At 42.2% G+C, this 13,387-nt stretch overlaps 1 protein-coding gene across 2 annotated transcripts in view; it reads right to left on the bottom strand.

Moving 5' to 3' along the window:
- SGCZ (sarcoglycan zeta) overlaps window positions 1-13,387 on the bottom strand; it is a 296,102-nt gene that overhangs the window by 102,330 nt on the left and 180,385 nt on the right. For both annotated transcript variants that reach the window (XM_056855370.1, XM_056855371.1), the window contains exon 3: window positions 1,707-1,794. In XM_056855370.1, coding sequence (XP_056711348.1) covers window positions 1,707-1,794 — 88 coding nt within the window. The remainder of the gene's footprint in view (window positions 1-1,706; window positions 1,795-13,387) is intronic.

Below are 13,387 nucleotides of genomic sequence, written 5' to 3'. Positions count from 1 at the left end.
ACGGATCTATCTGTATGTATTTATATATCTTCTGTCACATACATATACAAGCACACAACATGTTTACGTGCATGAGCTATACCACCTGCTTATAATGATAAACCAAAGTACTCTATTAACATGGAAATAATTTTCTCAAATATCATTCCTCTTTTAAAAATTCACCATATTTAAAGTTTTAAAAGGGTTCTGTAAATAATAGGGTTGTACAAAATAAAATTGGTAAATTTTGGTTTTGGGTTTATTGAGCCCTTTTTTTTGGTAAACCCAGAATAAGCCAAACACCCATACCGATAAAGTGGTATTTTGACTTTATTTCCGGGTTTAAAGAAAAAAATCAGGTCCATTATAGTCTATGCGGATTTTCTTGAAACTCCTGTGAGGGCATTTTTGGAGTTAGAGTCACCAAATTTTCAGCATAGCTGCAAGGGACTCTCCTTACATGGACACCGAAGTTTGGTGAACGTTGGGACAGGGGGTCCAATTTTATGGGCCCGCAAAGGGGTCACCCCCCATCCTCTAGGCATTGAGCTGTCCATCAGTTTTCAGATTCAGAAGTTCAGAGTTGCCAAGCACTGGCATAAAGAGCTGATTGGCAGGCAGTGCCTCAAAGTCTGGGGGCTCCCTTCATATTTGGAGCACATAGCATAATGTCCATGCAAATTAGCTTCCAAACTGAGTTAAAAAGGCTGAAATGCAAGAAAAATAAGGCACGGAAAACATTTATTTTGGTGGCAAATGACATCCTGTGAACAGTCCTTTATTATAATCATCAAAAATCTGATTTCAAGAGATGGTCACAGTGCGGGGAAATGAAGCCTCTACTTGGGGTGACCTTCCATTTGAGAGCAGGTTTTCAGGGGTGGTGGTGGTAATATCGGAGCCAGATAAAGTCATGACCAAGGCAGCTCTTGTGAAGGAAACTGTTCATCCATGTGGGTGAGGAGTCTTCTTCAAAAGCCCAATAACTAGCTGTAGAAGTGGGCATTTTTTAGTTGGAGGATATATCCCTACGAACAAGACTGGGTGAGCCCCATCTTTTAAATGACCCTTATGCCGACTATCCTGATCCAGATTAACCCACTGAATGATGATGGATAGTTTGGTCAGACCAAGTTGGTTCCAATTACACGACCCCTACCTCAAAAGGGATTAAACTATGGGGCCCTAACAAAACCAGCCAAAGACAGAAAAATGGGAGAAAGCACAGAGCCGTGCATCTGAGCAAAGGTGAATAGCCAAAACGTAAAAAAGCTGAATATGTATTGGGCTTTTTCAGGAATCATTTATTCGGCTTCGGACAGATTCCCAGGTTTTGCTATTTGGTCGACTCAAAGCCTGAAAATTACTGAAACGGCTAATTTCGGGTTTATTTTCAGTTTGGGTATATCAATATGCAGAACCCTAAATAAGAGATTAATTTGCCTGAGGGGAAAGGATGACATGCGAGAAGATTTTTTTAAAAACCTTTTTTGCCTGAACAATGATATTTTTTGTAAAAAAAGGAATCATCCTTTTGGTTGAATTACCATTGCACAACTGGATTCTGCCAAAACTCCTGCTTGCTTTGAGTCATGATATTCAAAGCAGACTGAACTGGGAAATTGTTGCTGACATTTTCTCTATTGTGCTAATGGCTTTGAAGAAAATAATCTTTGCAACGTTTAAACTATTCACGAAAACCGCATTAGAGAATAAAGACTTACCTACAGTCAGCTGTCCCGTTAACTGTCCCATGTGATTTCTTGCATTCACTGTAACATTCCTGTCAGACTGTAAGACCAGAGCGCTATCCTGGGAAACATGTATAAGACAAGGAAATGAGAGGGAAAAAAACACAGGCAAAGTCAAGTTATAACTGCTGTCGACACAAAAGTATGCTGGGGAGACCTGGTCAAAACAGCACAGTCTCGCTTGATACCAGCTATAATCATATGAAATTTGAGACGTAGATATTTGAAGTCTGAGCTTATTTAAGACTGTTAATTTGGAAGCTGCTCCATCCTGTGTGAGACCAAGAAGCTTGCTGAGTGACATTATAATTTGGTGCCAGACATTTGATGCCGTGGCATGCACAGGCCCTCCTGAAAGCCTTAATTTGTTTTTAAATGTGCTACCGGAGCCATTGTTTCTGGCATGTTTCTGACAGGGAGGCAATGCTGCTGTTAGAGAATGGTCATTAAGGCATAAGAAGTGCGTAGGGGAGATCAGCAATGGTTGGTTATAGCTGTCTGACCACCTGGCATCTGGTTGCAAAGGGATGGGGGGGGGGGCATCACACTTCCAACAGCAGAACGTGGGCTGGAGGAAAATCGCCTGGAGTGGTTTCCTCCTCCTGCAAACATACATCTATCTAAAACAAAATATCTTTGGATGGCTTGCATTATTGGAAATTGTGTTGTGGTGGAAAAGTTCACCAGGCTTGCTGCATTCATTGCTAGGGATGCTGCAGTAAAATTTACATGGTCATTAAGAATTTTATTGCAATTAGTTGTCACATTTTGATTGCTCTGCTGTAACCCACTTCAATGTGTGTGTTTTTTAGCAGAAATGTGACATGTATATGTTTTGATATACAGAACATGTTTAGTAGATGGTCACCCACTTGTGGCGTCTCACCAACAAAAGCCCAATGAGATGGCTACATGTTTTCTGCTGCCTCTATTTTTAAGTAAAAAAGGTGAACTATTTTGCAAGAAAAACCACACTAATTCAGCAAGGACAATTTGGGACAGCAAGAGGGGGACATCTGCTGTCTCCCATATTCAGGGCCACGGGGGGGGGGGGAAACAAAGGATACAAAATTCCCTGGGCATAGTTTGCTCTGGTGGTAGAGTTGCCAACCTCGTGGTTGGGCCTGCAGATCACCCAAAATTATAACCACTGTCCAAACTATAGAGATCCATTTCTCTGGGAAACATATCTGCTTTGAAGGATGGTTCTACAGCATTATACCCAGTCGAAATCCCTCCCCTCTCCAAACCGCACCCTCCCCAGGCTCCACCCCCCAAATCTCCAGGAATAGGCAACCATATCTGTTGGTCCAGGAATCCAGGAAGTCCATCTCTCTCATTTGGGAGCAGCCAGCATGAAGCCTGTTGATCTGGACCAATACCTTAAGCCCTGGGACTTGACCTCCAGATGGAAGACTCTCTCTTTTTTTTCCCCCCGTCAAGTCACAGCTGACTTATGGCAACCCCTGATGGGGTTTTGAAGGCAAGAGACATTCAGAGGTGGCTTGCCATTCCCTGGCTCTGCATAGCAACCCTGGACTTCCTTGGTGGTCTCCCATCTAAATACTATCCAGAACTGACCCTGCTTAGCTTCTGAGATCTGAGGAGAACAGGCTAGCCTGGGCTGTTCAGGTCAAGGCCTCTTCAGGAATCCATAATCACGTACTTTAACTCTCTGCAAGATTTGGCAAGTGCTATTTAGTCAATGTTGTGATGCATACAAGAAGCCTCTAGGGAAAGGCTTCTTAAACTTTTCCCCCTCGTGCCCCCTTTTTGCCCGAGATTTTTTTACGCAGCCCCGGGTACATAAGTATATAAAGCAGGTATACAAATCAAACATTTTCTTGATAATAAATAATCAAGAAATTTATTTTAAAACAATTCTTTGGTATGCATATAATTTTACCATTTACTGTTGCCAGATTTTTTGCGACCCCCACAATTAGGTACGCAACCACATATGGGGTCATGACCCACAGTTTAAGAAGCTTTGCTCTAGGGGACGAGTTTCTGTTTTGCACCTCTTTTAGTTTTTAGCTCTGCAGGGCTTCTGTATGTTGTTGAGTTGCTTAGGTAGCTAATTGAGAGGCTTACTAAGAGAAGGTCAAGCCAGAAAGAGAGACCATCAGAGAGTTTAATAAAAACCTTTCTTAAGTTAAGCAAAGCTGATGTTTCCTGTGTTCACGATACTAGAGTCATGGGTTCTGGCTCCTTCTTTGTAGATGGGGCAGATCCATGTGATGGTTTCCATTGTTATCTATCTAATATTGCAGATGCCTGAGACCAGATGAAACAGAAGAAGTTCTCATGGACTCTGGGGAGCATGCGTGTGTATATGTGAGTAGTGAGTGTGAGAGCATGGGGCCATAAACCATCTGAACTCCCATCACAGATGTGCATGCACATACTGCTCAGAGCAGATAGGAAGGCAGCAGAAACATGTATGGTATGATAGATTTCAACACGCTCACAGCTGTGAGATTATTCGAGCTTATGGCAACCATAAGTAGTAGCAAGCAGTCATGCACTCAACTTTTGCCTCAACACGAGAAGCAATCTTCATATTTATTAATAGCCCTGTGTATATGCTAGAATCACCCTGACCCCGCAGTAGAAAGGGGGAGGGAGAGAAGGGGAAGGCTTCATTTTGTCAAAGGATCTCTATGCTGTTTCAACCGGGACCAAAAGCCTGCTCAGGCCTGATTAAAAAAGTAACAAAGTTTTGATGAATTGGCTTGCTAGTCATCTCCAAGTTCACGCACAGACAGTCCAGAGGATAACTTCCAGGAACTACATAGCAACTTCCCCACCAATCTTTCCCTCCCCTGGATGAGGCAAAGAACATCTCTAAAACGTCAGATCCTTACAAAAGTCCATAAAAGTTACTAGCGGATAGAAATGAATAGTAGGCCACCTGCCCACGCATACGACATTTCATCATTTTTGGCCCACAGACAGAAAGAATTTTGGGAAAGCTCGCACGCTTGGTGGCAGTTTTTAACTCCGCACAGGCGACCAGGTGAGTGGCTCTATTTATCAGCACATGCTGTGATCTATTACTTTGCAGTATGTTTAGTGTAACCATTGGTATGGTATTTCAACATTAATCCTCCTCAAGCTGGAATGACAGGTGTTTTAAAAAGTACGTGGACTGACCCATTCTCTAGGGTTTCTAATACTTGTATGGAAGTTCCTGAACAGATTTTGAAGTATTAAACCTAATCAATGAATAATAAATAAATATTATAATATTTATATAAATAAATAAATAAATGAAATAATAAATAAACCCCTTGACAGAAGCTTTTTCACAACTACTAATTTTGTTGGAAACACAGTTTTAACGCTTAATTCTTCCATTTCTTTCTATGAAGAGGGAGAGATGGATGGTAATACCTAGGGTTGCCAACCTCCAGGTACTAGCTGGAGATCTCCTGTTATTACAGCTAATCTCCAGCCGATAGAGATCAGTTCACCTGGAGAAAATGGCTGCTTTGGCAATTGGACTTTATGGCATTGAAGTCCCTCCCCTTCCCCAAACCTTGCCCTCCTCAGGCTCCGCCCCAAAAACCTCCCGCTGGTGGCAAAGAGGGACCTGGCAACCCTAGTAATTCCACATGAACAAAGAAATACATTTAGCTTGCGTGTGTGTAAAATCATTGGGTTAATTCCAAAAGACAACAAGCAGAGCTCTGCCAATGGAGCAGGTCTTTTTTTCCTGCTCGTCCTTCCTACTGCTGCAGCATCAAACTCCCTGAAAAACAGTACGGGGTGGGGGGATTGAGAGCCCTGAAGCAAAGCATGGGATGTCATCCTGGGCTCTATAACAGACCGGAAGAATCAGTGAAAGTTACGTCCCCTTACAGAAGACTGATTCTGGATCTAACCCATCGTTTTGCTTATTTTTAATATGGTTGCATGTTTCTGCACAGTTTATAAGTGATGCCCACCTTTAGTTTTCTTCATAGGCTTGCCAACCTCCAGGTACTAGCTGGAGATCTCCTGCTATTACAACTGATCTCCAGCCAACAAAGATCAGCTCACCTGGAGAAAATGGCCGCTTTGGCAATTGGACTCTACAGCATTGAAGTCCCTCCCCTCTCCAACCCCGCCCTCCTCAGGCTCCACCCCCAAAACCTCCTGCCGGTGGTGAAGAGGGACTTGGCAACCCTATTTCTTTAAAATGTATAATTGATGCCCATTTTAGGTTTCCTCTGCCATTTTGCTACTTCAACTTGATGTATGAGTTTCCCCAGTTACCATTATGTTGTTCATCACAAGGCCTCTTTCTACAGTTCTTTCTTTTATGCCCCATCTTCTAGGGAATTCCCTGAAAACCACTGAATCTATGAAGATCCCTTTCACCATCTTGGTTAAAATAAAAGTAAATAAAGCAAAAGCAAAAGAGCCACATGGCACAGAGTGGTAAGCTGTAGTACTGCAGTCCAAGCTCTACTCATGTCCTGAGTTCGATCCCAATGGAAGTCGGTTTCAGGTAGCCAGCTCAAGGTTGACTCAGCCTTCCATCCTTCTGAGGTTGGTAAAATGAGCACCCAGCTTTCCGGGGGTAAATTGTAGAAGACTGGGGAAGGCAATGGCAAACCACCCCGTAAACAAAGTCTGCCTAGCAAATGTCGGGATGTGATGTCACCCCATGGGTCAATAATGATCTGGTGCTTGCAGAGGGGACTACCTTTACCTAAAAGAAAACAAATAAATAATAATACCATCACCAGCTTTTATTCTATATTTATAAATGCTTTGTTTGTTCCATTTGGCTTTAAGGGGGACAATAGTCTTCAGTTGAATTCAGACCAGTTTGGTGCATTACAATTTGGATACATGATCTGGGTTGCAGCACAGACTATGGAATATCTTGTTCCAGAGGGCAGACCTTCACAAAACCCTTCTAACCCCATGATTATAATAAATTAATTGCTTTTGCCAAAGGGGATTGTGTCAAGTTGCCGACTCCAGGTTGAAAAATTTCTGGAGATTTTGAGGTGGAGTTTGGGGAGTTTGGGATTTGGGAAAGGGAGGCAGGGATATAATGCCATACAATCCACCCCCTAAAGGTGCCATTTTCTCCAGGCAAACTGATCTCTGTACTCTGGAGATCAGTCGTAATTCCAGGTGGATGCTGGGACCTTCCTGGCGGTTGACAACCCTATGCTTGAGTGGTCGTTAATGTCAACAATCTGACCTTTCCTCTAGAGAGTTTTCATTCCATAAAAAAGGAGAAGGAAAACTGCTACTCCACCCCTCTCCCCAGGCACACAGAGAAGATGGTAGGGACTAAAGATGAATGAATGAATTTATGATTGCAATTTTAGCAGTGAAATCCTTGTGTGTAAAGTGCCGTCAAGTCGCAGCCGACTTATGGCGACCCCTTTTTGGGGTTTTCATGGCAAGAGGCTAACAGAGGTGGTTTGCCAGTGCCTTCCTCTGCACAGCAACCCTGGACTTTCTTGGTGGTCTCCCATTCAAATACTAACCAGGGCTGACCCTGCTTAGTTTCTGAGATCTGACGAGATCAAGCTAGCCTGGACCATCAGGAGTGAAATCCTTACACCCTTCTAAATTCAATGAAGTCATGGTTAGAAGGGTGTAACTCTGCTAAGGACTGCCCTGCTAGTATACTTACTTGAAAGTACTGTACCATGCTTCTGAGTAAACTTCTGAGTACTAGGAAGACTGGGCTGTAAGTTAAACTAAATCATGAGGAATGGCTAGCTGTTTCTTTTGTAGGTCTCGGGAGACCCCCAACATGGAACTTTCTTCACAAAGAAAAAACGCTTCTAGGCTGTTTTGTCTGTTTGCTTCAGTTGATTTGCGTACAGGCAAGTTTGAAGGCATCGTGATCTAGTTGATAGGATGTCAAGTGTTTTGTGTGTCTCACACACTCTCTCTCTTTCCCTTTGCAGTCAACTTATTTAATGGTTTGTCAGACAGCTTGTCCTCCTGCAGCTTTGGCAGATGAAAGGCACTTTTTGGCTTGTCTGTCTTTCCAGATGCAGAGACATGACTGTTTGGGAGACATCATCTTCAAAGCAATTGTTTGGGCTGGGAGTATGAATATTACCGAGGGACATGATAAAAAACGAAAGCAGCTGCTAGGGATATTTTCCTAAGCACTGATTAGATTTTTCATGTCCCTTATGGACTGTTGGAGATCATTCGCCCAGTGATGGCTGGTCTGGCAAAAATAAATGACTGAATGGCTGAGGTATCAAAAATACTTCCTCAATGGGTAAGTCCTTCCCTCTACTGCTACCTGAGTTTTGGGAAGCGTTGCTTTACAAACTCTGTCCAAACACCCGAATTATACTTGATCTCAACATTATCCATACAGGGTCTGGATATCTCAATCAGTGATGGAAATATGGGTGCCTGTCTCTTGTCTCTCAGTTTATGGAAACAATTAAATTAGACAACTGTGTGGACTTCTGCTGATGTATTTACAGCAATACAGTCCTTGATATCTTGCCTTTTAAAAAAAAAACTGTAAATGATTGTGTGAGTGTAAAGTGCCATCGAGTCTCAGCCAATTTATAGCGACCTCTAGTGGGGTTTTCAAGGCATGTGATTAAGCAGAAAAGCAGCTTTTTATCTAATCAAACAACGACTCTTAGATCACGAATATCAGAAAAATATGCCCGCTCACTCCGCCAGTATGTTCCCCACTTAAAATGGGTTTGTCAATATTACCCGGAAAGATGCAGCAATATTTTAGTACACTTGAGGAACCTCTTCAACGGAGAGCATTTATGCTAGCTCGACTCAATTCCTTTCCATGTAAGGTTTAATACGGGAGATTTACTAAGACTCCCTTTAACAAGAGGGTATGTCCATGTGGAACGGGCCAGCCAGGCGCCCTACATCACATTATTTTAGATTGTCATTTACATGAAGAACCTTGTAAAAATATATATATTACCCTTAATCAGCAAATGTATGGCCCCTTATAGAACATCCACTTGCCAATTCTTGCTGAACGACATTACAACTGATGTTACGATGAAGGGCGGAGTTTTTGGCAGAAGTTGTTAAGGTTAAGATTCAAACTCAATTTTAATCTAGATATGTATTATCTGTTTATCTCTGACCTTGTGACCATCAATATTATTATGCCAATAAAAGTTATCTGATTCTGATTCCTGATTCTGATTAAGCAGCGGTTGTTTGCCATTGCCTTACTCAACACACCTTAGTTTCCGAGATCTGATGAGATCAGCTATACTATACCATTTCACATCCCCTGTAAATGATTACTAATCTAATATTTGCTCTGTAGAAAACGTCATCCCAGTTGTATAGAAAACAAAGGATTTGGATCCCGAACAAGGACTGTGCGAGGTCCAAACAATCTCTCCAGCTGTACCCTCCTCCCAGTAGCCCCTTTCAAACCCAGAAAAGTTTATTCCTGGGATCACAGAATCTACGTGGAGTAAAAGCAACATGGGTCATTTATGCATGGGAGTTTTACCTGAGGTTCATTGCTCACTGGACCCACACTTCCCTGTCAGGAACCTATGCACCAGCAGTTTCCAAGTTCAAATCAAGTCCCCGCCCCTTTAAATGCTGCTTTGTAATTGAGTTAATTGTACTGTGAAAGAAAATACTCCCCAAACCCAGTTATCGCATTAAAAAGCGTTTTAAGAACAAAAAACCAAAAAATGGAGCAATCTAAAAGGAAGGGTGGGGGAGACATCCAAGTCTCATTTTTTAAAAAACCTTTCTTTGGCTCAGAAAGAGCTCTGAGGAAGCAGGAAGTATTTCCTTTCCCGCCTCTGGACATGCTGCTTTGTAATTGGCTGTGAGAGAAACCAAGCTTGTGTGTCCTAAACTTTGCCTTATGCACGGAGAGTTCACCTGGGCTGAGATGGAAGGACAGGGAGGAGGAACGGGAAGACCTGGGATTTGTGAGGGCTGGCAGTGAGGTCATCTCTAATGGAGGGAAAACTCATACATAACTACAAGGAACAACTGAGACAGACCGGGAGCGAACGTGAATGAAAGTACCCATGCATAAACGACCATGGTTGAGGAGACTGAAGTGGGGAGGATGATGATGAGTGTGGAATTGCTCCATTAACACAAGAAGAGTGATTTTGCCCCACTTCCTATTGCTTCCTCCTAATCTTCATGGCTTTTTTCACCACACAGATCACAGAAGAAGAATAAAAGGTAATTTTTATAACCTGCTTTTCTCTACCTTTAAGGAGTCTCAAAGTGCACAACAGGCACCCTGTGAAGTAGGTGGGGCTGAGAGAGTTCTGAGAGAAGTGTGACGGGCCCAAGGTTGCTCAGCGGGCTTCATGTGGAGGAGTGGGGAATCAAACCTGGTTCTCCAGGTTAGAGTCCACTGCTATTAACCACTACACACACTAAAGGATCCCAGGGTCAGAAACTGCTGCTGGGGGGGGGGGGGAGGGAGAACCAGGAGGATCAGTGACCAGCCCTGTACTTTGGATTGCAGGTTCCAAACCAAAAGGATTACAGCCGGAACTGTGTTTCCAATCGGAAACAAATATTCAACAGGGTTTTTTTTAAAATGAACATTTATGGCGAAATGTAAAATTATTTTATTTACTCTGACTGTAGAAGCTAGGCTGTGCTTAAATGGAGTGGCTTGAGAATCAAATCCCTAACAGCATTTTTAATCTGATGTTGCTGGTATTAATAATTTAGTTATATCCTACAAACTCCCAATCTAAATATAGCTCTCAAGGTGCCTTACAAATACAGGAAAACACACCGTAAAAAGGTCTATAACAAGAACAATACAAAAGTATTAAGAATCCCTGATTTTTTTTTAAAAAAACACACACACCAGTAATTCAGCAGAAAATAGCAACACAATAAAGCATGCAATATCAGTCATATTTAAAAGCAGCAGATCAGAAAATAAACAATACAGCAGCATGCACAATAAAAATGAATACCTTAAATACCAATGAAGGCACGTGTTTTAAAAAATAATAAAAGCAGTATGGAATGCCTACAAAATATAGATCAACAGAATGCCCTGGCAAATCGATATCTCTTAAGCCAATGCTATAAACGTAACCAACTCTGTTTCAGATAGATGGGTGTGGGACAGCATTCCGTTACTGAGGCACCACAACTGAGAAGGTTCTGGCTCTAACAAGTATCCAGTTCACCTGGGTTAATGGACGGAGATAGAGAAGGACCTCTGCAGAAGATCTCCATTGCCAGGCTGGTTCATATGGCTATCGATAGTTCCCTAGTCCCAAGCAGAGTTGCCAGGTCCTTCTTCTCCTCTGGTGGGAGGCTGTAGAGTGAAAGCGTGCGTGCACGCTGATGCACGCACGTCACTTTCGCTTTTGAACCGGAAGTGCCACCGTGCAAGGGGGCTTATACCTCTAAGTTTGAGTGGTAAAGCGGCCCTTTACCACTCAAACTAAGAGGTATAAGGCCCCTTGTGAGGCAGAACCTCTGGTTCTAAACCGGAAGTGACGCGCGTGGTATGCATGTGCACGTTTGCCCGCTGACCCTTAGGTGGTCGGCGGGCAGAGGGGCAAATTGCCGGGGGTTTGCCCGCCACCAGCGGGCACCTGGCAACCCTAGTCCTAAGTCATTTAGAGCTTTAACACCAGCCCATTGAACTTGGTCGAGAAACAAGAAGGCAGCCAAAGTAAATGTTTTAAAATGGGTGAAACGTAGGGTTGCCAGCTCTGGGTTGGGAAATACCTGGAGATTTTTGGGGAGGATCCTGAGGAGGGCGGGGTTGGGGGAGTGGAGGAACTTCAATGTCATAGAGTCCAATTGCCCAAGCGGCCACTTTCTCCAGGGGAACTGTTCTCTATTGGCTGGAGATGTAACAGCAGGAGATCTCCAGCTAGTACCTGGAAAATGGCAACCCTAGTGAAATGTAATAAGTTTCGGCCAGCAATCTGGCCTTATTGACATTTCAGAAGCGCCCTCAAAGGCTGTCCTACAAAAAACACGCTAAAATAATCCAACCTGAACATAATCATAACAGGGATAGCTATTGCCAAATCCTGCCTTTCAAGGAAAAGTTGCAGCTGTCATACCCTGCCAAAGCTAGTAAAAGATGCTATATATCACAGAGGGGACCCAAATAAAAACAAACCAACAAACCAAACAAAAAACCTTTTAATTTAAGTGTAAGCTGTATAGATCCTTTTTGATTTCCACCTCACTTTGTCTAAATGAATTCAGTGCTTAACTGGAGGTTGTTTAGAAGAACCTTGAAATAAAATGAATGCATTTGACTACATGAGATCCCCATTTGTCTGTTGAAATGCATACTCCCCCCCCCCTTGGGGCTAGATCTTAGTCACTTGGTCCACAAAGTAGTACAGAGTGAGATGTTCTCCAGACCTACATTCTCAATGGGCTTAAGTGTTCTTAAGTTTGTGCTGGAATCTTTAAGAAATCTCTGTTCATTTTTATGAAAATAGAAATTAATTAGTGGAAGATGTAGCTTAATATTTGTTTTGGAGTGGTCAGACAAGGTTTTATTAACTTATTTATTTTCTCAAGGCACTTGACATTTGTCTGTCTGAGGTATGTTCAAAATTAGTTGGGATGTCTCTTCTCCCAGTGAGCTCATTTAATCAAATTTGAATTATATTTTGAGCATGATCATAAGAACACATTTTAATATTACGTTTACATTAAGTGAAATAATTTCCCTCAGGTTTTCAGTGTCTTTATTTATCATGTACAGTTATTGAGACAATTTCCTTTCTTCCAGAGCTGCTCTGTTTTTGCACATTCAAAACACTTGCTTCCTACATCTAATTATGTAGGCCAGTGGTTCCCAACCTTTTTTTGACCAGGGACCACTAGGACTTTTTTGTTCAGTGCAGGGACCCCAAGGTTCAAAATAAAAATTCTGAGAATTTGAAAATATACTTTAATCATAACTGTTAGTTAAACATTAAACTTAGAATAATTTTTGAATATATATTTTTATAATAGAGAACTTATAATTGAAAATATTAATTTATTATGGGTTTATAACTTTATTTCACGGACCTTAATTTAGTTCTCGTGGACCCCTGGGGGTCCACGGACCCCTGGTTGGGAACCAGTGATGTAGGCAGATCAATATTAAAAGGTTTTTGGGATCAGAGTTCCCCTCTTCTTCCTTGGCTGTGTCTTTCGCAGCAAATTTTCTATGGTTGGGGGAATCATATCTTTTAATCAAATGAATTGTGTTTGGGAAATCATCCAAACAAGTTGTATGCTAGATGGCAGAGATAAAGATAAATATTGGAAAGCTCTGGGATGGTTGTGGCCTTATCCTGTTCCTTTATCATGGCATCAAGATAGCTAAGGGAAAAATATTAACTGAAACATTATTTCCATGTGTAGGTTTCATATCAAGATCTAACTTTCTCCGGTTTAGCCTGCCATCCAGAAAACTGTCAGCTGAAAGCCTTGTACTCCTTGTATTAAGGAGAGTTTCTCCAGTCTAAGCCCAGTGAAATGAATGGGCTTAGACTGGAGTAACTCTCCTTAGGAATGCACTGTTAAACTGTTCTTAATGGCAAACTATGATCTAGATGAGAAAGGTGGGTTGGATCAAGCAAACTTTTTAAATTCAAATTCACCCAAATCCCTTCTTGCTACATGCCCTATCCCACATGGCTTTTGTCGAT

Source organism: Euleptes europaea, chromosome 9 (genome assembly GCF_029931775.1).
Source record: "Euleptes europaea isolate rEulEur1 chromosome 9, rEulEur1.hap1, whole genome shotgun sequence".
NCBI lineage: Eukaryota > Metazoa > Chordata > Lepidosauria > Squamata > Sphaerodactylidae > Euleptes > Euleptes europaea.
This window is presented reverse-complemented; position numbering and strand designations above follow the sequence as displayed.